The sequence below is a fragment of the Mobula hypostoma genome, chromosome 16 (assembly GCF_963921235.1).
Source record: "Mobula hypostoma chromosome 16, sMobHyp1.1, whole genome shotgun sequence".
NCBI lineage: Eukaryota > Metazoa > Chordata > Chondrichthyes > Myliobatiformes > Myliobatidae > Mobula > Mobula hypostoma.
In genome coordinates, this window is record NC_086112.1 from 42541131 (window position 1) to 42566812 (window position 25682).

Below are 25682 nucleotides of genomic sequence, written 5' to 3' on the forward strand. Positions count from 1 at the left end.
TCAGCGCGTGCTGCCGAGGGACATTCGCGCGCATGCGCGCGGCCCCCCCCCCCCCCCTTGTTGGCGCTGGCTGGGAGCTGGAGCGGTCGGGGTGGTGAGCCGTAACGTTGTAAGTTGGCCTGCGAGTTGTGGGCGCCTCGGTTACAGTTAGTAGGAGAGACTGCGATAGCACGCTTTCTTATCTTTGAGCAAAGCCAGCTGCAACGAACGTGTAGATTATTTGTTGTTTTCGGGAAGAGAAGCTGCTTCTCCAGGAAATCCCTCATCGCCGCAGTTCCCAGTGTGGTTCCGGAGTGCACAGCCCGGGCTTTCAGCGGACGTTTGCATCAATCACAAGTGCAGCTCAGGGATGTATGTGGTGAAATATACGTACTTTGATCATAAATTAACTTTGAACTTTGAAATCGCTCTTTGGCACCTGGGCACAGTGGTTGCAGTTCCCAGTGTAGTTCAGTTCTGCATAACTCGGGTTTTCGGCGGATTATAGCATCAGCCTTAAATTTGTATCTTCGACTTTCAAAATGTGCTTTGATGACATATTTACAAAAATAAAATAATGTTTAGCTATATACTATGTTTAGTAACCTGAAATAGAATCAAAATAAATGCTGAAACCGCTCAGCACGAGAGCCTAAGGAAAGAAAGTTTTGGATCAAGGCCTTCTAACAGTTATTATTTTGATTCTTTTGGCAATACTGCTGCATTCTTCTGGATATTTTAATTGTGGTTGATGAATCTTAAGTGAAGCCTGAGAGGGAATTGTCTTAGGGCAATCCTGAGTTGATCTGTACTAGTTTGAAATGAGTATTGCCTAAAATAATCTTTAAATAACCACACGCTCAATTATTCTCGTTTGTTTGCAGAAATGCAAGTCTCAAATGAACTATTCCCAAAACAGAATTTGCAGTTCTTATTTTCGATCATCCAATTAATATATAACCGTTTCTAGATGGCGACGTCTAGGCAGTTATATAATAAAATGTTTACTAAATATGCTGAAATATCTAAATGGCTGTCTCCCAAAGCTACTGTTCCGATTTTTGTATAAATTGGATATTCACTGAAGTGAATGGTACAGTATGCGAGAAATATAACACCCAAAATGCTGGAGGAACTCCGCAGGCAGCATCTATGGAAAAGAGTAAACAGTCGAGGTTTCGGGCCTGATGAAGGGTCTTGGCCCGAAACGTCAACTGTACTTCTTTCCATAGATGCTGACTAGCCTGCTGAATTCCATCAGCATTTTGAGTGTGTTGCTTGGGTTGACGGCATCTATAGATTTTCTCTTGTTTGTGAGAAATACAGTTCTGATTTTGCAATTGTTGCAGAGCTTTTTGCATATTTTGTGTTGATTGACGACGCAACACCGATTTATTATTTATGTACACCTCTCTCAGAATATAATGCTTTTGTGATTGAGACGTATGTGCTTTCCCTGGCTTAGGTTTATAGTGTATGTGCGATAGCCGAGCCTCAAAGGTGGGAGGTTGATCGAGTGTTTGCCTTCAGATTGCAACTATGGTTCAGTTTTTTCCCCTTGTTAGTTACGATGATAGGACAGTTGCAGTTGCATAGCGGACTGTTCCAGGAGGTGAGGTTAATGTTTAACAAGACTCAAGTCAAAGTGCTTACTATTAGTTAATGGTTATGTATGTAGGATATGAATATTAAATCTCCTGTCTGGTTTTGTTGTAACATGTTTTAATGGTTGCCAAAGATTTGTTTGGTTATTTCAATTCATTTCCCACTTTCCCCTCAAGATTTAATAAAGAAATGGAGTCGAAACTGCTGCCTAAGGAAGCTGGAAAATTTATAGCTGGAAACAGTAAAGATGTCTATATTGTAGAAGATGGAGTCAAAAAGGTTGCAGAAATGCTCTTGGAAAAGTGGAATACAAAGGAACTTGATCCAACCGGATGGAAGGTGCTTCATGATCTGAATCCACAAACAATGAATGAGGAGTCCGTTAACTGGGTATTTGTTACAGACACCCTCAATTTTTCATTTTGGTCTGAAAATGATGATAACAAGTGTTTGGTTAAGTACAAAGGCAAACTGCATAGTGGCTTTTGGTCACTTTGTGCTGCTATTAACAGAGCATTAGATGAAGGTTAGTTCCATGTCAGATTAATTCTTTTATCTTTATTGTGGCAGATTAAGAGACTGTTTCAGAGTCCACCATTTCTTCTAAGAGATCCAGTCATAACAGTTATGACACTACTGCTGATGTAGATCTTAAAGTGCAGATGGGGAAATTAAATATTAACACAATTGATTTTTAAATTTCCTATCATTTATTGTCAAAATAATTAAAGAATGAGAGAATTTCCATTATACAATGCTTTCACAATCTTGGTATCTAAAATCACATTATAGTAATTGAAATATTTTGTATCTTTAACTTAGAAGCTACTGCAGCTATCTTTACAGGTATGTTTCAGTGATATTTAAGGAATAAATTCTACCGGAATAACATCCAGTAATACTTGTAGAGCCAATATTTCTTCAGTCTAGTAACAAAGCATGCATGTGAAATTAATTTTCTTTTGTGTGGAAAATGTAAGTAAGGGGATAGAAAATGAGAGAATATCATTAAGCTGGATGTAGATTTTATATTGTGAGTTGTATGTTCCATTCTAAATCAATGGCTGGACTATAAACTCTGGCTAATTTACAGTCTCAATCACTCTAATTTTGCCGGTGGTTGGTCTGACATTAAGAGTTGTTATAAGTAAAGTTCATCCTGGTAGATTCTCAACATTGATGACTGGATAACCATGAAAGGCTATACAGTGAATAAAAACCAAACTCTGCAGATGTTGGGATTGAAATAAAAATAGAAAATGCTGGAAACATTTAACAGGCCTAGCAGCATCTGTGGGCAGAGAAACAAAATTAACTTTTCAGGTCAAAGCCCCTTCATCAAAACAGTCCTAAAATTTATTTTGACCTGGAATATCGACTCTTGTCTTTCCATAGACACTGCCTAACCTTCAGAGTGTTTCAGCATTTTCTCTGTTACATGCTTATAATTAGTGTGCACTTTGAATTATGCAGCAGAATTAACTGATAATTTTTGTTGGTGCCTTTTTATTCTATATCAAGCAATTCCGATCACCAGTGCATCATATTTTGCTAACATAACCCTTCAGCAACTGAAGTATGTGTTGCGTTCAGATACTGATATATCAATGCCAATGATTGAAGAACGTCTCAGAGTGCTGAAGGAAGCTGGAAACATTTTGCTGGAGAAGTTTGATGGTTCCTTCCTTAACTGCATTAAGAAGAGTGAGAATAATGCCCAGAAGCTGCTACAGCTTGTGGTGGAGAACTTTCCTTCATACAGAGATGAGGCCATGTTTCAGGTGAGTCTTTTGTGGCTGATCCATCTTTTGTCAATAACTTAACTTTAGCCAAGATATTGAAGAATGCTATTGCAAAGACATAAACAGAGTTAAAATTATAGCTGTTTATGAACATGGACCCTATATCATAATGGGGAGCAATAAAATCTTTGGGAATTTGTGCAGCAACCTTTTTGCATCATAACATTCCCAGTGTCAGAAATGTGTTGCTTGTTATGACTATTTGGAATTTGGTTTGGCAACAACACCTCCACAATCTCCATCAGCATAGGTGCACTACAAGGCTGTGCGCTTAGCCCCCTGTTCAACACTCTTTACGCTTATGACAACTCATGCCATATTTAAGTTTGTTGATGACACTACTGTCACAGGCCAAATCAAAGGTGGTAATGAATCAGCAGATTAGATTAGATTATGAGGACACTCAATCCTTGTTTATTGTCATTTAGAAATGCATGCATTAAAAAATGATACAGTGTTCCTCCAGAATGATATCACAAGAAACACAGGACAAACCAAGACTAAAACTGACAAAACCACATAATTATAACATACAGTTACAACAGTGCAAAGCAGTACTGTAATTTAAGAGCAGACCATGGGCACGGTAAAAAAAATACAGGAGGGAGATTGAAAATCAGACTGAGTGGTGCCATAACAACAACCTCTTACTCAATGTCAGCAAGAACAGGGAACTCGTTATTGACTTCAGGATGGGAAACTGGAGGTCCATGAGCCAGTCCTCATCAGGGGATCAGAGGTGGAGAGAGTCAGCAACTTCATTGGTGTTATCATTTCAGAGTTTCTGTCTTGGGCCCAGCGCATAAGTACAATTACAAAGAAAGCATGGCGGTACCTCTAAGTTCCTTAGGAGTTTGTGAAGCAGCGGCATATGACATCTAAAAACTTTGACAAACTTCTAGAGATGGATGGTGGAGAGTATATTGACTGGCTCCATCACAGACTGGTATGGAAATGTAAATGCCCTTGAAAGGAAAATCCTACAAAAAGTCTCTCCTGCCATTGGGCACATCTACAAGGAGCATTCTCACAGGAAAGCAACATGCATCGTGCATCATCAAGGACCCCACCACCAAGGCCATGCTCTTGTTGCTACAATCAGGAACAAGGTACAGGAGCCTTAGGATTCTCACCATCCGGTTCAGGAACATTTATTACCCTTCAAACATCAGGCTCTTGAACTAAAAGGGATAACTTCACTCAACTTCACTTGCCCACTACTAAGCTGTTCCTACAACCTATGGACTGTTTCAAGGACTTCATCTTATGCTCGATACTTATTGCTTATTTATTATTGTTACTTCTTTTTCTAAGACCGATTAGGGTCAAAGAGCACTGGCATCGAGGCTCATGGTCATTGAGGCAAGTAGAATAAATAGATACATGGGTGTAAGGCATTTTTCTGAGAGAGCGATGGTGGGGAGAAAGAGTAAGGTGATGGCCCAAAGCCCAGAGGGGCATTGGCCAAAGCTAGAATGGAATTTCTGTGATGATTGTGGGACAATGGGTGGTGATAAAGTTCAGGTTAGGTACAGTGCTTGTAAAAAGTATTCACCCCCGCCTTGGAAGTTTTCAGGTTCTATAGTTCTACATTTTTTGACACTGAACTTCAGAAAAAGACTCTTTCATGTCAAAGTGAAAACAGATCTCTACAAAGTGATCAAAATTAATTACAAATATAAAACATAAAATTATTAATTGCAGAAGTATTCACCCCTTCAAGTCAGTATTTAGTAGATGCATCTTTGGCAGCAACTTGAGTCTGTGTAGATAGGTCTCTATCACGTTTGTACATCTGGACACTGCAGTTTTTCCCCCATTCTTCTTTACAAAACTGCTCAAGCTTTGTCAGATTGCATGGGGATCATGAGTGAACAACCCTTTTCAAGTTCAGCCACAAATTCTCAATTGGATTGAGGTCTGGACTCTGACTTGGCCACTCTAGGACATTAACTTTGTTGTTTTTAAGCCATTCCTCTGTAGCTTTGGCTTTATGCTTGGGGTCATTGTCTTGTTAGAAAACAAATCTTCTCCCAAGATGCAGTTTCTTGCAGACTGCAGCAGGTTTTCCTCCAGGATTTCCCTGTATTTTGCTGCATTCATTTTACCCTTTTCTTTCACAAGTCTTACAGGGCCTACTGCAATGAAGCATCCCCACAGCATGATGCAGCTACCACCATGCTTCACGATAGGGATGGTGCTTTTTTGATGATGTACATAGTGTTTAGTCTGATGGCAAAGGCCTTAATTTTGATTTCATCAGACAATAGAACCTTCTAGCTGACTTCAGAGTCTCCTACATGCCTTCTGACAAACTCCAGCCGAGATTTCATGTGAGTTTTTTCAATAGTGGCTTTCTCTATGCCATTCTCCCATAAAGCTGCAGCTGGTGAAGCACCCAGGCAACAGTTGTATGCGTGGTTTCTCCTATCTCAACCACTGAAGCTTGTAACTCCTCCAGGGTTGTCATAGGTCTCTTGGTAGCCTCCCTCACTCATCCCTTTCTTGCATGGTCACTCTGTTTTTGAGGACTGCCTGTTCTAGGCAGGTTTACAGCTATGCCATATTCTTTCCATTTCTTGATGATGGACTTAACTGTACTCTATGGGATATTCAGTGACTTGGACATTTTCTTGTATCCACCTTCTGACTTGGAGTTGCTTGGAGTGCTCTTTTGTCTTCATGATGTAATTTTTGCCAGGGTACTGACTAACCAGCAGTTGGACCATCCAGATATAGGTGTATTTTTACCACAGCCAGTTGAAACACCTTGACTGCACAGAGGTGTCCAAAACCAGATCTCCATTTAACTAATTAATGGCAAGTTTCTTAACAGTATGGATTAACAGGGGTCTAAGTACATAGATCCCTCAAAGTTACTGTGCTAGTTGATGCAGTGGTTAAGAAAGCATATGGTGTTTTGGCCTTCATTAATCAGGGGATTGAGTTTAAGAGCCATGAGGTAATGTTGCAGCTCTATAAAACAGGTTAGACCACACTTGGAGTATTGTGTTCAGTTCTGGTCGCTCGTATTAGGAAGAGTGTGGAAGCTTTAGAGAGGGTGGAGAGGAGATTTATGAGGAAGCTGCCTGGATTAGAGAACCAATCTTATGTGGAAAGTTGAGCAAACTCTTTGAAGTGAAGGAGGATAAGAGGTGACTTGACAGCGGTTTATAGGTTATCAGAGGCATAGATAGAGTGTCAATGGCCTATACCAGAGGACATTCTTTTAAGTTGAGATGTCAGAGGTAGTTTTTTTTATACAGAGAGTTCTAAGTACCTGAAATGCACTGCCGGGGCAGTGGTTAAGGCTGATACATTAGGAACATACTGTGTAATAGACTTTTAGATAAGCACATAGATAAAAGGAAAAAAATGGAAGGTTATGGAATACTTTAGAGGGAGGGGTTAGATTGATCATGGAGTAATTTTATGTATAGTAGGTCATCACAAGATTGTGGGCTGAAGGAGTCAAAGTGTGCTGTACAATTTGTAGCTAATGGAATGTTGCACACACAATTTTGAAGTGTAAGAGTGAAATGTGACCAGAAGTACTTGATGGAATTTCTGACCAAGCATTAAACTGATTTAAAAAAATTGTAGCTTCTATTTTGTGATGCATTGATCCATAATGACTCCTTTGTGCTGAAAAATTGCCATCACATGATCTAGTATTGAGTTTTGTGTAGTAGTGAAATGAAATGGAAACATACTGCAGATTTGTTAGAAATTTTGAAGGACAGGTTTTCAATTTTTACTTATAATGATGTCAGCATATCACATCAGTAGGATTTTTTTCCTGAAATTTTTATTCAAGTACAAGCAATTTATAATTTTTTTTCAGAGCTCCATTGGGATAAAGTCATTAGTTCAGTTTTGTTTGTGCTGAAATGTAATGAAATCTTGAAATAGCATTCAACATTGCAGACCATTTCAGATACTGGTCGTGTTTCATTTTGAGATTTTTTTTCTTGCATGAAGTAATCAGGATTAACTGTATAATAATCTGGATTTCACAATCTAAACTTTTGCTCTTAAGCTTGATGTAATTCCATCATGTTGACACTTCATTGTAGGGTATGTCTGCTGCTACTTCTAACATATTCTGTGGTCCTCGTTGGATTGGGTTAGTTGGCTAGTTTATAACAAACATAGATTGTGTGACATAGTGAGCACTGAGAAAGTGCAAGATCATGCTTTCACTTATTGTCCAATATATGGTGGACTACCTCCCATCCCTCAAGTAACGAGGAGGCTAAAGTATTTTATTTAGAGATATAGCGCGGAACAAGCCCTTCTGATCCATTGAGTCGGGCTGCCTAGCAACTCATGGACTTTGCCTGAGCCTAGTCACAGGGCAACATCTTTGGACTGTAGGAGGAAGCTGGAGTACCCAGAGGAAACCCACATGCACACAAAAAGAACATACAAATTTTCTTACAGAGTATGCCAGAATTGTGTTCGAGCTCCGACACCTCAAGCTGTAATAGCATTGCACTACCCTCTCTGCTGCCATGGAATAGAATGCAGAAGCAACTGAAAGGCTTGTTCAGATGCAGATGTACTGTAGGTTCCAGCACCAGGAGGAAATGTGTTTTGTTTATATAGAATGATACAGCACAGAAAGCTTTTGCTGGCTCTTTGATTGAGAATCAATCAGTCTTTGTATACTGTATTTCACGTCCTGTTTCTTAGATACCTACATTCCTTTTTCGCAGAACTTAATTTCAGATGGTAGACTGCTTTTTCTTCTAAAACTGACCTTTAATCTGCTTTTTCCTCAGTAATATGCTGCAGCCTGTGGCTCTTGTTTGTGAACTGTATTTTGATCACACCAACCTCATTTACAGCAGAGTATGGCACAGAGTTAAGGCTTTATAATGTACCTAGAAATAATTTTGTTTTACTGTCACAGGGAAGGTAGAATTTTCTAAATTTTACTAGAAATGGGGATTATTCATTAAGATTGATCTTACTAAGTGTAACAAATATCTTGGTATCATAACAAATATTTTGTACCTTAACAACTATTTTCCTTCATCACTTAGGGGAAAAAAGTTGCCTTTTATAAAAGAGCACAGATCCTCGTAGCAGACATCTGGGGTCTTCTAGAAGGAAAGGGGTATGGTTTATTTCATGACATTGCCAGTCTGTCAATGTTTGCAGACTACCAAATCCCTCAGGCACTTGTCTATTTTGGAGCAATGAAGTATTCACAAGAACTCATGGAAAAACTCAAACAAGGTTTGTAATCAATTTAGTACCAATGGTGAATAATTGCGAGAAGGGAGTAACACTGTGCATTTGTTAACAGAAGTCATGGATGAACAAGAAATTTATTCACTTTTTGAGATGTTATGTATGACACCTGCAAAGTCTGTGGACAAAATTAATCAGCTAATGCCCAGTGATCAGTGTTGATTTATTTACGATATCTGGCTGGAACATGTTAAGATATATCAAGGTGTACTGAGGAGTCCATATAAATGCAATGTTCACTGCTTGACAAATTAGTATTTTATGTAAACAAAGACGCCTAGCAAACATTAAGAAGCAGAATTTGCTAGAGAAATAATTTATTGTAATCATTTTGAAAAGTAAATTTCATTTTTGACTTAATCTTGAAAGTACCTTAGCTAAAATTTAAGACCCTGCAATAAAATATACTGTACTGAATAGAATAGAGTAGTTTATTTTTTTTAAATCCAGACAATGTAAGTTCAGTTGATTTGGGGTCTGTGGTATCAATGTCAGCCTATCAGGATCTGATATGAGCCCGTTTAGACTATTGCCTAGATATTCTCTGAAATTACTTAGCTGTATAGAATAACCTGTGTGTAAGGATGGATGACTTCAAATATCTTTACTTGATCTCCCACTGCAATGAGATGGGGAAAAGATAGAGTTGGTGCTCTTGATACATTCTTCTCGTTTCATTGTAATAAGACAGAAATAGGCCATTTGGCCCATAGAGTCCATTCTGCCATTTCATCCTGGTTGATTTATTATCCCTCTCAATCCCATTCTCCTACCTTCTCCCCGTAAACTTTGACACCTTGACTAAACAGTATATCTCACTATACATACTACTTATTACAAATTACTATAAATTGCACATTATACGTTCAAACGGAGATGTAACGTAAAGATTTTTATTCCTCACATATGTGAAGGATGTTAGAAATAAAGTCCAATTCAACCTATCTACCTCCATTTAAAATACACTCAATGACTTGGGCTCCCTTCTGAGAATGCTGCGGACCCAATCTTAGACATCCCTGACGCTGGCACCTGGGAGGCAAAATACCATCTGGGTGTTTTTTTTCACATCTACAGAATCTCCTGTCTGCTGCTGTCTAACTATGGAATCGCCTATCACTACTGCACTCCTCTCCCCCCTCCTTCCCTTCTGAGCCACAGAGCCCGAGTAAGTGCCGGAGAACCAGTCACTGTGGTTTCCCCCGGTATGTTGTGCCCTTCAACAGAATCCAAAGCTGTATACTCTACTTATTATTGAGGGGACTGATCACAGGGGTACCCTGCACTGGCTGCCTATTCCCTTTCCTGACAGTCACTCAGGTACTTGCCTTCTGCTACCTTGGAGTGACTACCTTCCTGTAGCTCCCATCTATCACCTCCTCGTTCTCCCATATGAGCTGAAGGGCATTGAGCTGCAGCTCCAGTTCCTTAACACGGTCTTGTAAGAAGCTGCAGCTTCATGTACTTCATGCAGATGTAGTTATCAGGGAGACTGGAATTCTCCCAGAGTTCTCACATCTTTCACAAGGAACAGACCACTAACTCTGGACTCATTCTCTGCGCACTGTATGTACTAATAGACTAAGAAAGAGAAAATAAAACTTACTAAAATCTTTCTTGGAACCCCTGCCTGTTCTCGCACAAGCCTCCCACTCCAGTAATGGCGCTGTGCTTGTACCTCACTTTCTGTTACTGTCTCAAATAAACCTCACTCCCGGCAAGACTTGTTCTGTACAAATGGTAAAGGTAATAAAGCCACTATCACATACTGTATGATGTGGTGTGTTTTTTTTGACAAAGAAGATTGAAGACTTGACATAATAATACGAGCAAAAGGTTTTGAATAGAATGGAAGAATGCATCTCCCAGTATGTAACATGAATGGAGTGACCAAAAATAATTGGTCTGGTAGTGATATGAATCTCATCCTGCTGTTCTAGTTAATTGAGTGCTTACTCTTTGTTGGTGGACATTATAACTACTTCCTACGTACCTTTTTTTAAAATCCGTCTCATTCACTATTCCCCTCTGCATGTACACTTTCATCTCTCCTGTTGGCAGTTCTGTTTATATAGTGATCAGTTGATACCACCTTCTACTACTAATTGTTCTTTCACTAAACTGTGGAATAAGAAAACATAACTACGTTATGGGGTAATGTCAGGAAAATAACAGTGAACTCTAGTACCTGTGAGTTCAATATGGGAATAGAAATATAAATTGGGATGGTTTGGGTTAAAATTTATCGAACATTTCCAGAACATGTATTCAGAAATTTTCCAAGTTAATTGAATGTCCATCTTGATTATTACTAACTAACATAGTTTTGTTACCTAACCCTTTTATTTTGCTTTCTTCTCATTTTTCTTTACATTCTTCATTGAGAAAAAAGGGATCTTCTAGAAAAAAGAGCAATTTGTTAGATATATAATACAAATCACAGGTTTTTAGCTACCCTGAAAATATGTTTTCTGTAGGTAGAGGAAAGGTTACATTCTGATTAGAATGGAAACAATTAATTATTTTATCCATTAACAAAATCTGACATTGGTGATAACATATGGCAAACATCTGGCTAATCCTCATAAAAAGGGTAACTCTGTTTTGGTAATTCTAAGTACATGGATGGGAAGGATACATAGGGCTATATCCAAGTGTGGGTCAATGGGACTAGGCAGAATAATAGTTTGGCATGGACTAGATGGGCCAAGGAACTTGTTTCTGTGCTGTTGCACTCTTATCAGCAGGTTAAAACGGAAAATGATTTTGTAAAATTTGATTTCTGCCTTATTATCTAATAGGAAGAAAATCCATCTTGATATTTATTGTTTCATTTCTCAAATATTGCAGACTTGAGAATGTAAATTGAAATGTCATTATTTGATGTTTTACTCGGAATCTGTTTATTTTGTTCCAATTGTTTTATCACTAGTCTAACCAAATATACTGAAATTAAAAATGCCTTTTCAATTTGTCTCCTAGGTGTGCTCTTCCACTCCGGGGACAGAGAGGAGGTAGAAATCAGAGGTTGCTCCATTTGGTGCATTGAGTTAATAATGCGTCACATCCAAGAACTTGGAGCACAAAAGAAATGTGTGAATAAAGAGATCAATTCTGTTCTCGTTGATTACTACCTGTGGGATTATGCAAGAGATCACCGAAAAGATATGGCAGATATTCCTATCCATCGTGTCCGATGCATCTACTACTAATTAGATTCTACACAATTTCCGCAAAGCAAAGAAACATTTTGTTATGGGGTGGTATGATTGAATTGCTCATTTATATTAAATTTGCCAACCTTTAACTATTTTTGTACACTTCCAAAGTTGTGATTTTAAAATTATGGTATTTTATAAAATTGTTAGAATAGGTAATATGGGTTTAAAAAAAACTGTGGAGGAACTCAGCAGGTCAAGTAGCACCTATGGAGGTGCAGAGATGGTGAACATTTTGGGCTAAGATCCTCCATCACGACTGAAAATGTAGAGGAAAGATAGCCATGGGAGGGAGGGATGGTAGGTGATATATGAAATCAGGTGAGGTGGAGGATAATGGGCAGATGAAGCCAGGTAAGGAAGAGGGATGGGAATATTTGGACAGGGTGGGTGCGGGGCGGTGTGGTCTGCTGGGCAGATGGAGCCGGATGAGAGAAGGAGGAAGTTGGAGGCTGGAGGGTGATGGGATAGGAACAATGATGAACCAGGTGGGGACGGATAGGAAATCCAGGTGGCTAGATGTGTAGATGATGAGCAGATAGAACCAGGTGGGCAGGTTAAGAGATCTAGGTAATGGGTGGGGGTGGGGGAGGAAGAAAAACTTGTTTAAGTGGGAAAGCAAAACAGGTGTGAGTTACCTGAAATTGGAAAATTCATTGTATTGTAATCTACTTTGTGGAATGTACAGTGTTGTTTTTCTAGTTTGTGTTTGACCTCCCCATTGAAGAAAGTGGTAGACAGACAGATTGGTGGGGGAATGGGAAGGGGAGTTGGAAATGATACAGCTGGAAGCTCAACGTGACTGTTGCAGGCAGTGCACAGAAGCTTAGCAAAATCTTTGTTTGGTTTTGTCAAAGTAAAGGAAGTTATGCCACGAACACTGGATGTTATACACAAAGGGTAGAAAAATCTATGTGAATCTTTGCCTCAACTGAGTGTTTAGGTCCCTGAACAGTGGTGGGGGTGGGGGGGGGAAGAAAAGATGCAGGGACAAATGAGAGGCATCAGAAATGGACCAAATGAATTTCAGGGCAGGGTGGAAGTTGGAAGCAAAGTTGATGTAATTGACAAGTTCAGCCTGGGTGCATGAAGCAGCACCAATGTAGCACAGAAAGAGCTGGGGAGCAGTTCTAGAAAAAGTTTTAATGTAGCCAACAAAAAGGCAGAGACACATGGCTACCTCTAGGATTTGGAGAAGGTGGGAGGAGAGCAAGGAGAAATTATTGAAGGTGAGGACCAGGTGAAGGAGGGTGGTGGTGGAGGGAAACTGGTTGGGTCTGTTACTGAGAAAGAAGCAGAGAGCGGAGAGCTGTAAGAACTTCTGATGGGGATAGAAGTGTATGTGGCATTGGACATTCATGGTAAAAAATGAGGTGTTCAGGGCTGGAGAATTGAGTGTTAGGATCGAGAACAAGTGAAATGTCATAGATGTAGATGTGAAGGGACTGAACCAAGGGGGATTGAATGGAGTTGAACTATGCGGACACAATTTCAGTGGGGTAGGAGCAAGCAGAGGAAGTGGGCCTACCTGAACAGTCGGTTTTGTGGATCTTGGGTAGGAAGTAGAAATGATCAGTGCAAGGTAGGGTATTATGAAGTTGGTGGCAGTGGATGGGACATCTCCAGAGTTGACGAAGTTAGTGATGCTGGGCGAGATAGTGGCCTGGTGGTGCAGAGGTCCTTTGTAAAGGGGTCCTTTACAAGGGGTCAGTAAGAGGAGGGCTATGTCAGATGTGAGAGAAGGGGGGCAAATTGAAAGACACTTGGGTTCTCTAAGGAATTTACTTAAAGTGACTGCTTAAGAGGGGTTTTCAAGATGGTGCAGTGAAAGGTCTGTTTTGCAGAGCTCAGCATCGCAACACTGATAATTTCGCATATAAACCTGTCCGTTTCAACTTTTTTTTTTAAATGCCCAAGTGTCAGATTTAATAACATGAACATTGAGTTTTTTTTTTGAACTGCTTCACCGTGACATCGAAAAGTACTAGAAAGGCGGCCAAGATGGACTACACAGAGCGCCTGCCTGGGGTTGAGGAGCTAGCTGCTGCTAGCTATGCTAACACGTTGGACCCTGCTTTTTGTCAAGTAATTCTGGAAGTTACGGAGAACATATCCAAAATGATGGACAAGAAGCTGTGTCCACTCTCTCTAACACTCCAGTACCACACGATGGAGCTTAAAAATCTTGATACAAGAACGACCGAGGCCAAGACTGTAGCTGATCAAGCCCAAAGCCGCATCCGGGCGCTAGAAAAGCAAGTTCAAAGCCTGTCTGACCATATCAATGAGTTTGAGAATATAGGTAGGAGGGAGAACATACGGATCATTGGTCTACCTGAAGGTACAGAAGGCAGCCAGCCAGCGAAGGTTTTTGAGGGCTGGCTGCCTAATTTACTTGATTTGGAAACCAAGGCTGGACGCATTAAAGTGGAAAGAGATTGTACGCTGGCTCCAAAACTGGGCTCAGACCAACGCCCTTGACCTGTCCTCGTGCACTTCCATAATTTTGGTGATAAGCAATGAGTGATCGAGGCTTTGAGACGCCGTGGGACTGATGCCCAGGCTTTAATATATGAGGGATCCAGGCTTACGTTTTTTCAAGATTTTTCAGCAGCCATTATTCAGAAGTGCAAGGAATTCAACCAGGTAAAGAAGCGGCTAAAAGAATCTGGAATCCAGTACTTTATGCTGTACCCAGTGGAACTAAAAATCACCTACACCAAGATATTTGATTCTCCTGACAAAACTAAAACTTTTGTAGACACATTGGGCTAAAGAATGTATATATATTGTGTAGCTCTGGTTATGGACAATAACATGCTCGATGGTGTCTTTATTTTACCTTTTCATTACTCGACGGCAAGATATAGGATGGGTAACGTGTTTTGATTAATACAGTTTCATTATTTGTTTAAATTAGCGGTGCTGCTCCAACCTGAAGGCGCTTAAACATGATGGTAACAAATCGGTGGATTGATAAATTATGTCCTGTTTTCATTTTTGACTATGTTAAATGCCATATTGGCAGTAGGGCAGAATATGGGGTGCTAGAAAGTTCAGATATCCCCTTTAAGTGTGGGTTTATCCTCTTGTTCAGCGCTGTTGGTGCTTTGTTTTTTTTTGTGTGTTTTTTTAATTCACTTCTTGCTGCTCAGCTGATCTTAAGTCAGGTTTCTTCTCCTTCGGAGTCACATGATTGTTATAAAGGGTTATGACCAGTAACATATAAAAATTGTGCACTTGGAACATTAAGAGGAGTCATTCACCAATCAAGAGAAAGAAAATCCTATTAAACCTGAAAAAGGAAAGAGTAGACATAGCCTTGCTGCAGGAGACACATTTAAATGATAAAGAACATCTAAAGCTGCAACAGAGTGGATTTGATTGTCTATTTTTCATCTTTTAATACCAGGAGTAGGGGGGTGGCCATTTTAATAAGGAAGAACCTAGCTTTTAAGTTATTAGACTGCATTAAGGATAAGTATGGGAGATTTGTGATTGTTAAGACTTCAATATATGGAGAGGATTATGGTATTCTCAATGTTTACTGCCCTCCAGCTCATCCTCTCAAATTCCTAATAGATGCTTTTTCCAAACTTACAAGCTTTTCAATACAAAACATTATTGTAGGTGGGGATTTTAATTGTCTCATGGACCCATTGATGGACAGAGTGCCTAGTGGTCCCCCATTACTTTCACAGTCCAAACAAATCATGGGCTTATGTGGAGAACTAGGACTTGTGGATAGCTGGAGGTTGTTACATCCCTCAGACAAAGACTTCATTTTTTTTCTAATCCACACAAGTGTTACACCAGAATAGACTTTTTCTAACCCTCAAAACGCTCCTCGATTTAGTTGTATCCTTTACAATTGGAAATATCGCTCTTCCTGACCATGCAGCAGTATATTTAAATATTAAGCCGAAAGATAATGCAGCACGATCTAGACATTAGAGGCTGAATCCTTTTATTCTAAAAGATAATAAATTTATAGACTACTTCCGAATTCAAAACTTCCCTATCTATTAATTCCAAATCAGCTAGTAGTCCATCGATGCTCTAGGAAACCGCTAAGACCTATGCAAGAAGACTAATTATCTCCTACTCTGCTAGTAAAAAGCGACAAGTTGCGGATCAGCAGCGCCTAGTGGAAGCAAGGCTTGTGGCAGCTAGGAAGGATTATATTAATAAGCCTTCCGCAGCCATGTTACAGAATATCACAGCCCTATTCTGTACTCTTTACTTACACAAGCAGCCAAAAGAAAATTGACGTTTACTAAATGATTGTTTGAACATGGTGAAAAACCAGAAAGAAAAATGCCTCTCGGATTATTGCTTCAATTAGGGATGGGACAGGAGCCCTCACTAGTAATTCTAAAATGATTAATGTTGTGTTTAAGAATTTTTATTGTAAATTGTATCAATCTCAGCAATGTAATGATGGACAATCTAGGATGGAGTCCTTTTTCAGAAATTTAGATCTCCTAGACATTTCTTCTGAACAAGAGTCCCTCCTCAATGCTCCCTTATCTATACATGAGATACAGGAAGCTGTGAGACAGATCCAAGGTGGGAAGGCCCCTGGTCCTGATGGACTCACTAGTGAATTCTATAGAGTTCAAAGGGTTATTATCAGAGCCTATGCTAAACATGTTCAATCATGCATTTAATTGTGGTCTCCTCCCACCATCATTGAGAGAAGCTGTAATTCTTAAGAAAGGAAAGAGCCCTGAAGATTGTGCCTCCTACAGGCCTATTTCATTGTTAAATGTTGACTTTAAAATCTTAACTAAAACCTTAGTGTTGCAATTAGAAACTGTTACCTTTTATCATGAAAGAGGATCAAATGGGTTTTGTAAAAGGCCGTAGATCATCTAACAATATCAGAAGATTACGTAATGTGATTCAGGCATGTCAGCAATGGGCAGTGGATGGCTTGGTGGTTTCCTTAGATGCACAAAAGGCCTTTGATCATGTCGAATGGTCGTATCTTTTTCTCACTTTAGAACGAGTTGGTTTGGGCAATAATTTTATTAATTGGGTAGAGGTTCTTTATAAATACCCTTTGGCTGTGATCCTCACTAATGGTATTAGGTCGGATAATTTTAGTATTCTGAGGGGCATCCGGCAGGGCTGCCCTTTATCACCACTACTATTTACACTAGTGATCGAACCATTGGCTGAGGCTGTTCGGCGAGACCCCAAAGTATCTGCTCCAGGCATAGGACTCAAGTCACATAAAATTACATTGTATGCGGATGATGTTATAATTTTCTTATCAAACCCTGCTATATCAGTGCACCACCTTATACAATGCATCAATTCATTTAGCACCTTTTCAGGTTATAAAATCAACTTTACTAAATCAGAGGCTATGCCTCTGGGGAATGTGTAGCAGGTATCTGACACTCGGGGTGTTTTCCCCTTTAAATGGCCGCAGACAGGTTTTGTTTACTTAGGCATATTTATCACACCTACGTTTGATCAATTGTTCAAAGCCAACTTTACACAGTTATTTGACAAAATCAAACAGGATCTTGAGCAATGGAGCACTCTTCCCATTTCTTGGCTTGGCCGAACATCCTTGCTCAAAGTGAACATTCCTCCTCGTCTGCTCTACCCAGTACGAATGATTCCAGTCATTTTTACCCAACAAATACTTTGAAAAAAAATGACTGGTTTGTTTCTTTCATCTGGAACAAAAAAAAGACCCTGCATTAAAATGTCTAAGTTACAGCCTCCCAGTAGTCTAGGGGGTCCGGATTTTCCAGACGTCAAAAAATATCAATTTTTTATCTTATGTGGTTGACTGGGTTTGCAGGGACCCCTCCTCAATTTGGCTAGACATTAAAGCTTCACAAGCAAAATGCCCTCTTATTAATTTGCTTTTCCTCAATAAGATGAAACTAGTTAAGTAATATTGTCACAATCCAATAACAATTAATACAGTCAGGGCTTGGAGGTCAGTGCGACAAATTGAGGGCAACACAGTGAAAATATCACCCTTCATTCCAATAACTGGCAGTCCAGATTTTCAGCCTGGCATAATGGATTCTAGATTTAAACTTTGAATTTCTAAGGGTATTTTCCATCTTGGAGATTTGTTTGATGAAGGAATGATGATGTCGTTTAGTCAAATAGTACAGAAATTTAACATTCCCAACAAGGATCTTCGTTTCTTTCAGATAAGAGATTATATACAGAAAAAAACATCATTGTTAACTGATTTCTATAGTTCTGACATAGAAAATAGAGTGTTTTGTTCTAAGGGTGAAGTCTCCATCAGTACTTTTTACAGCATCCTGAGGGAATGTTCTTGTGGAGAGGCTGAGTAGCTGGGAAGGGTCTGGCAGGAAGAGTTGGGAGTAGAAATTGCAGCTGAAATATGGGAAGACATCTGTGATAATGCAAAGAAAACTTCAGTTTGTAATAGAACTAAAGCACTGCAACTCAAAATTCTGCATAGAGCCAATCTGACTCCAAGTCATCTCTCGAAAATTAAGACTGGTTTCTCCAATGTGTTCTAAATGTAAAGTAAATACTGGAACTTCCACCCACTATTTTTGGACTTGTCCCAAACTTCAGGCATACTGGAGTGATATTTTGGGTCAAATAGAATTGATTCTGAAGATGGAGCTTGAACTGGACCCAGTGTCTTTTCTCTTAGGCTTACCCAACAGTCGTATTATTAATGCACATCAGAAAAAACATTTTTAACATCCTAATTTTTTTTGTGCAAGGAAGAACATTTTACTTTGTTGGATATCCGATAAGGCCCCTGGACTTTTTGGTTGGTATTAATTAATCATGGAATACATTCCTTTGGACTTTTTGACATGTATGGTACACTCAAAAACAAATAGTTTTCATAAAACAAGGCGACCTTTTCTGCAGTATGTAGATGTAAACCTGTCTGCTATACTAATAAGGGCTTTTGTATAGGATGTTGGGGTGATGTCTATAGTTTGATGGAAGTTTTCTGATTGTTGATATCTGTGAGGGGAAGAAATGTAAATGTATCTGTAAATTGAAAGTTTTGTTATGCTGAGCAAAAAAAAATTTTAAAACTACATTTTAACGCTGCAAAATACATCTCGAGATAAAAAAACTTAACTCTTGACATTGTTAATGATGTTATTGAAGGAGGAATAAATACTGTTCAGACTTCAAAAAAAAGACTGCTTAAAAAGGAGAGTGGGGTAAAGAGACAAGACTGAAGTAACTAAAACACCTAAAGGTGCATTCTACTTGCATTGACAGAACATCGGCCAGTTCAACAAGAATACAGTTACATATTTTACTGTGCTTACTGTTATTTCATATGCTGTAGGCCTGTAGTTTGACTGTATTTGATCTCAAATTGGAAATAAGTCAGGAAGTGATAGTGTAGGCAATGCATCAAAACTGTTAAGAAATCAGATTACTTTCGATGTCAGTCTGCAGTGGCTGGATTGATGTGGGTATCTTCTGCTCCAGAGAAATGCATTATGAAAGGAAATGGGTGGCAAGGCAGCTAACCCCAGCTGAGACTTTCAAAAATGGAAGAGTTGCTATATGGCCCACCTTCCTAGTTTGAGAATTGATTTTTGTCAGCAAATATATTAGTTATATTAATTATCATTGTATATTTGCAATTTAATAAATTGATCTCCATTGATGGAGAATGGACATGAAAGCACAGAGGAACATCTGGAGAAATTTCTGAAATGCCCGTTCGCTGTTGGCGTTAATGTGTGGTAGGGAATCTTTCGGAGGGTAGGCCTCAAAATCCCCGGCCTTGCCTGCTTTTGGCGACCGAGAAGGAGGTCGAATCGTTCGGACAGAGATGGCACTCAGTACTCGGTGTTGGAGAGCTGATCAGAGCTCGAAGCTTTCGGATGACTCAGAGTCTGACTGTGGTCGGCATGGCAGGGAGAGTTTTTCTTCCTTCTCCCGTCTGTGTGAGATGTGGGACATTTGAGAAACTTTGAACTTTACTGTGCTCACGGACTTCATCAAGTTATGGTATTGTTACACTGTTTGTAACTATATGTTATAATTATGTGGTTTTGTCAGTTTTTTCAGTCTTGGTTTGTCCTGTGTTTTGTGATATTACATCGGAGGAAATAATGTATCATTTCTTAATGCATGCATTGTTAAATGACAATAAAAGAGGACTACGTGTCTTCATAATCATAACATTGCAGCACCCCATGTTTACCTTCACTGAAACACTCATTTACTGTTCATATGTACAATTATGCTGTCAGTAACAGAACTCCATTTAATTATGACTCCTTTTAAGTTAATGCAATTAGGATTCTCATTCTTGGGAAAATATTGTGACTGCTCAGGTAACTGTACATTTGCTGAGGAAACCAAACAAAATTAAACATCCTGCAATCATCAATAGTTATCCCCACTTGTGATCTTAAAATGGAAGTGCTGTAGATTTATCACAACCTATTTTGGGATTGTTTCTGTGAATTCCAACAATGACTATAGAATATTAGAAATAATATCCAAGATAAGTCTCTTGGGAAATGGTTCCAAAGTGATCAGGATTGTTATTTTGATTCATTTTTATTGTTAATGGCCATTAGAAACACCTGTTACTGTTTGCCCTGGTGATTCTATTTTAAGGGTTTTAATATCAAGGTTATAATTCGCAACCTCTTCACGGGGTGGGGGAGTACAAGTTGTCCATGTTTCACACTAATATCAGTGTTCTGCTGCAGAGTAAATGGTACAGAGGCACCTTTGGATTTTACAGCTTAGTTTACGATAATCCTTCAGCAAAATTAGTATTGTGGTGATGGATTAAAGAAACCTCAAAAATTTAAATTATAACAATTACTTCCCCAACCCCATCTAAATTTTACACTCAAGAAGTCAATGGACATTTCTTTTACTGCTAAACTTCAATCTGTTAACGCAAACATTATTTGACTTTCCTGTTCTTACAAAATTGTATCACTTCACATTTAGCATTATTGAATTAAAATTCATTCTCCAATTGTGGACCCATATTTTCTAGTTTAATAATGTCTCCTGAATGTTATCAGTCCCCCTTTGTACTAATTACACCTCCCAATTTAGTGTCATCAAAGTTTGGAATAGTACTTATGACTTTTGTATCCATATCAATCACATGAACAATACTGAACTCCCAACACTAATCACTTTTTCCTCAGGCTTTGCCTGTTTCATCAATAGCTACTCTTAATTTGTATTGTGTTCTAATTTTTTTTGCAGTGAGCTTGGTATCCATTCTGCTACTTATCCCCATTTCAGACACTTTGATCTTGTTAGTGGGGATCATTGGAATCAGGCACATTGCTTCAACCATTTTGTACAGTTGAGGAGTTTCTACTCTGAAATGGCTGTGACTCTTTGGAATTCTCCACTACAGAAAGTCATGGAATATATTCAAGGTGGAGATTGGCAGTCACTTGAAGTACAGGAATGTCAAGGGGCATTGAGGCCAAGATTGGAGATGCAGAAATTTGTGGGAGGAGATTTCAGGGACTTCTGCTACTCTTGTTTCTAATGCTGTTAGATGAGTATATAATTTGGTTATTTTGTAAGATATTTTAAAAAATGCAAATAGATATTACAACTATTGTCTGCTCTTCCTGTAAGCCTAAGCTAATGAGAGAAGGTGGCATGTGGTATATATGTTGCAAAAGATGAGACTGGTTGAATGGTATTTATTATTTACAGAAAATTTTATGTAATTGTTATAAAATCAATAATTGGCTTTTATTGTCACATATGATAAGGTACAGTTAAAATAATCTTGTTTTACATGCCATCCATACAGATAATTTCAGTACATCAAGTAGTACAAGGGAAAAACAATAACAATGCAGAAAGTGGTGTTACAGTTGCAGAGAAAGTGCAGCACATTCAGTAAGATGCATGCCATGACAAGGTAAATTGTAAAGTGAAGAGTTCATCTTATCATTTAAGAGCCGCATTCAGTATTCTTATAACAGTCAAATAGAAGCTGTTCTTGAGCCTGGAGGTACATGCTTTCAGGCTTTTGTACATTCTGCCTGATAGAAGGGGGAAGAAAGAATCTCTGGGATTGTGTTGTCTGCTTTTCCAAGGCAGTGAGAAGTATACAGACTTTATGGAAGAAAAGTTGCACTTATTTGTGGTCTTGAGCAGAGTAGTTGGCAAATGAGGCCATAATGTATCTGGATAGGATGCTTTCTGTGGTAGATCTACAAAATTGGAGAGTGCCTATTTCCTTGGCCTCCTTAGGAAGTAGAGGAAATGGTGATATAATGGTATCAGTGGGTCTAGAACTGATCCTTGGGCAATGTCTGCTGTAACATTGCTCCAGTCTGGTAAGCAATCTTTCAATACTGCTAATGTGAGTAATAGACAATTCTACATTTTTCAATTTCCTTCTTCAAATGGAATTCATATTTCAAGAACACAATACTGATTTTGAACTTTTGCTCATATGATGTGGTGTCATGTATTCTTCCTCAATATCAGCATGTTGGAGTTCGTCCTAGATACAGATGCTACAGAATCTTTTTAAGCATTTAGTAATTGCCCAAGTAACAAATGTCTTTTGTTATATCTATTGTTTTGTCAGGATCTGGGCATTGCTTGCAAAGCACTTATGGCCCATTCTTAATTGCCTTTAAATGTGGTGAACTATTTTCTTGAGGCACAGTCCCTCTGGTAAAAAGCACTCACTGTTGCTGCTTCAGGGTTTAGCCCCTGGGACCATGAATGAGTGATGTTGATATATTTCTGATTTTGGGGTGGTATATGACTTAGAGGGGAAAATGCAGATGAGATGCTCTCTTGTCCTCCTTAGTAGTAGAACTTCCTGATTTGGGTGACCCTGCAGAAGCAGCCCAAGTACACAACAGTAGTGCATTTCTGTATGATATACACAGCAACAGCATTGATGGTGCTTGTCACCCTTAGCCTTAATGTTCTCTTCCTGAATGCAGGTTTGGGCTTCATTATGAACAAGGAATTGAACAATCATAGAAACCATAGAAAAACTACAGCACAGAACCAGGCCTTTTGGCCCTTCTTGGCTCTGCCGAACCATTTTCTGCCTAGTCCCACTGACCTGCACACGGGCCATATCCCTCCATACACCTCACATCCATATATCTGTCCAATTTATTCTTAAACGTTAAAAAAGAACCCGCATTTACCACCTCGTCTGGTAGCTCATTCCACACTCCCACCACTCTCTGTGTGAAGAAGCCCCCCTTAATGTTCCCTTTAAAGTTTTCCCCCTTCACCCTTAACCCATGTCCTCTGGGTTTTTTTTTCTCCCCTTGCCTCAGTGGAAAAAGCCTGCTTGCATTCACTGTATCTATACCCATCATAATTTTATATACCTTTATCAAATCTCCCCTCATTTTTCTACGCTCCAGGGAATAAAGTCCTAACCTATCCAACCTTTCTCTGTAACTCACTTTCTCAAGTCCCGTCAACATCCTTGTAAACCTTCTCTGCACTTTTTCAACCTTATTAATATCCTTCCTGTAATTTGGTGACCAAAACTGAACACAATATTCCAGATTCAGCCTCACCAATGCCTTATACAACCTCATCATAACATTCCAGCTCTTATACTCAGTACTTTGATTAATAAACGCCAATGTACCAAAAGCTCTCTTTATGACCCTATCTACCTGTGATGCCACTTTTAGGGAATGTTGTATCTGTATTCGCAGATCCCTCTGTTCTACTGCACTCCTCAGTGCCTTACCAATTACCCTGTATGTTCAACCTTGGTTTGTCCTTCCAAAGTGCAATACCTCACACTTGTCTGTATTAAACTCTTTCTTTCTTTTTAAATCTTTTTATTAAATAAGTATACAAAAGGTAAACCATATAAGCACTAATACACTGTTAGAAATTACAGGAGATATTAATACAGAAAAAAATTATTACAAACAGTGCAGTTTAAACATGAAATAATAAGGTAAAATAATAGTATACTGATTTTATATATATATATATATATATCAATAGAGAAAAGGGAAAAAAACCCCAAAAAAACCCACCGTGCAACTAAACTAAAAGCAAAGCAAAGCAATGGGCTAACTTGGAAACAGGTAGAGTTAAAAAACTTAAAATCACGTCCTCAAACCCGACCTCCATTAAAAACAGTTAAAAAAAAAGCAAGAAGGGAATATAAATATGAAACAAAAGAGAAAAAAAATTACATTAAATGAAAATATTGAATAAAAGATCTCCAGGTCTGTTCAAATTTAAATGAGAAATCATAAAGATTACTTCTAATTTTCTCCAAATTTAAGCATAATATCATCTGGGAGAACCAAAAAAAGGTAGTTGGAGCATTAGACTCTTTCCAATGTTGTGAGATACATCTTTTCGCCATTAAAGTAAGAAAAGCAATCATTCTACGGGCTGAAGGGAAAAGATTACTGGAAATTTTAGGTAATCCAAAGATAGCAGTATTAGGATGAGGAGAGATATCTATATTCAATACCTTTGAGATAATATTAAAAATGTCTCTCCAAAAAGTTTCCAGAGTAGGACAAGACCAAAACATATGAGTTAAGGAAGCTATCTGCCCTGGACATCTATCACAAAAAGGATTAATATGAGAATAAAAATGAGCTAATTTATCTTTGGACATATGTGCTCTATGAACAACTTTAAATTGAATTAGGGAATGTTTAGCACAGATAGAGGAAGTATTGACTAATTGTAAAATCTGCCCCCAGTCATCCACGGAAATAATAGAACCCAATTCTTGCTTCCAATCTGACCTAATCTTATCAAATGGAGCTTTCCTAAGTTTCATAATAATATTATAAATAATAGTCGTTGCACCTTTCTGACATGGATTAAGGTTAATTATAGTATCTAAAATATATGTAGGAGGAAGCATTGGAAAGGAAGAAAGTATAGTACTTAGGAAATTTCTAACTTGAAGATATCTAAAAAAATGTATTCTTGGTAAATTATATTTATTAGATAATTGTTCAAAAGACATAAGGGAACCATCTAAAAATAAATCCAAAAACCGTGAAATACCTGTATTAAACTCCATCTGCCATTTTTCAGCCCATTTTTCCAGCTGGTCCAAATCCCTCCGCAAGCTTTGAAAACCTTCCTCACTGTCCACTACACCTCCAATCTTTGTATCATCAGCAAATTTGCTGATCCAGTTTACCACATTATCATCCAGATCATTGATATAGATGACAAATGACAATGGACCCAGCACTGATCCCTGTGGCACACCACTAGTCACAGGCCTCCACTCTGATAAGCAATCCTCTACTACCACTCTTTGGCTTCTTCCATTGAGCCAATGTCTAATCCAATTTACCACCTCTCCAGTCTCACCAATGGAAACAACTTTCCTACTTCTATCTTATCTATCCCTTTCAAAATTTTGTATGTTTCTATAAGAGCCCCTCTCATTCATCTGAATTCCAGACAGAATAGTCCCAGGCAACTCAATCTCTCCTCATAGGTTAACTACTTCATCCCTGGAATCAAGCCAGTATATCCTTTCTCAAGTATGGAGACCAGAACTGTACACAGTACTGGAGGTGTGGCCTCACCAGTACCCTGTATAGTTGCAGCATGACCTCCCTGCTCTTGAATTCAATCCCTCTAGCAATGAATGCCAACATTCCATTTGCCTTCTTAATAACCTGTTGTACCTGCAAGCCAACTTTTTGTGATTCATGAACAAGCACTCCCAAGTCCCTCTGCACAACAGCATGCTGCAATCTTTCACCATTTAAATAATAATCTTCTCTTCCATTCCTTCCAAAGTGGATGATCTTGCATTTACCAACATTGTATTCCA

At 38.8% G+C, this 25682-nt stretch overlaps 1 protein-coding gene across 3 annotated transcripts; it reads left to right on the forward strand.

Annotated features, from left to right (window-relative positions):
- Positions 1 to 62: 62 nt before the first annotated feature.
- qng1 (Q-nucleotide N-glycosylase 1) lies at positions 63 to 20836 on the forward strand. Of its 3 annotated transcripts, none has more exons than XM_063068809.1 (5): positions 63 to 109; positions 1761 to 2110; positions 3106 to 3365; positions 8435 to 8630; positions 11628 to 20835. In XM_063068809.1, exons 2-5 carry the CDS (start codon positions 1774 to 1776, stop codon positions 11855 to 11857), a joined length of 1023 nt encoding a protein of 340 aa, XP_062924879.1. In that variant the 5' UTR covers positions 63 to 109; positions 1761 to 1773; the 3' UTR covers positions 11858 to 20835. The 3 variants fall into 3 exon arrangements, with proteins under 3 accessions (XP_062924879.1, XP_062924878.1, XP_062924880.1); XM_063068808.1 differs by lacking the exon at positions 63 to 109 and adding an exon at positions 219 to 351; XM_063068810.1 differs by lacking the exon at positions 63 to 109 and having other exon boundaries at positions 1836 to 1974; positions 11628 to 20836.
- The last annotated feature ends 4846 nt before the right edge of the window (positions 20837 to 25682 follow it).

What these genes read in the sequence shown, in the direction of transcription:
- qng1 (XM_063068809.1), top strand. Translation starts at nt 1,774, where the DNA reads ATGGAGTCGAAACTGCTGCCTAAGGAAGCTGGAAAATTTATAGCTGGA. An exon ending in TAACAGAGCATTAGATGAAG is followed by an intron (nt 2,111 to 3,105) that starts GTTAGTTCCATG and finishes TTCTATATCAAG; the next exon opens with CAATTCCGATCACCAGTGCA. An exon ending in CATGGAAAAACTCAAACAAG is followed by an intron (nt 8,631 to 11,627) that starts GTTTGTAATCAA and finishes TTTGTCTCCTAG; the next exon opens with GTGTGCTCTTCCACTCCGGG.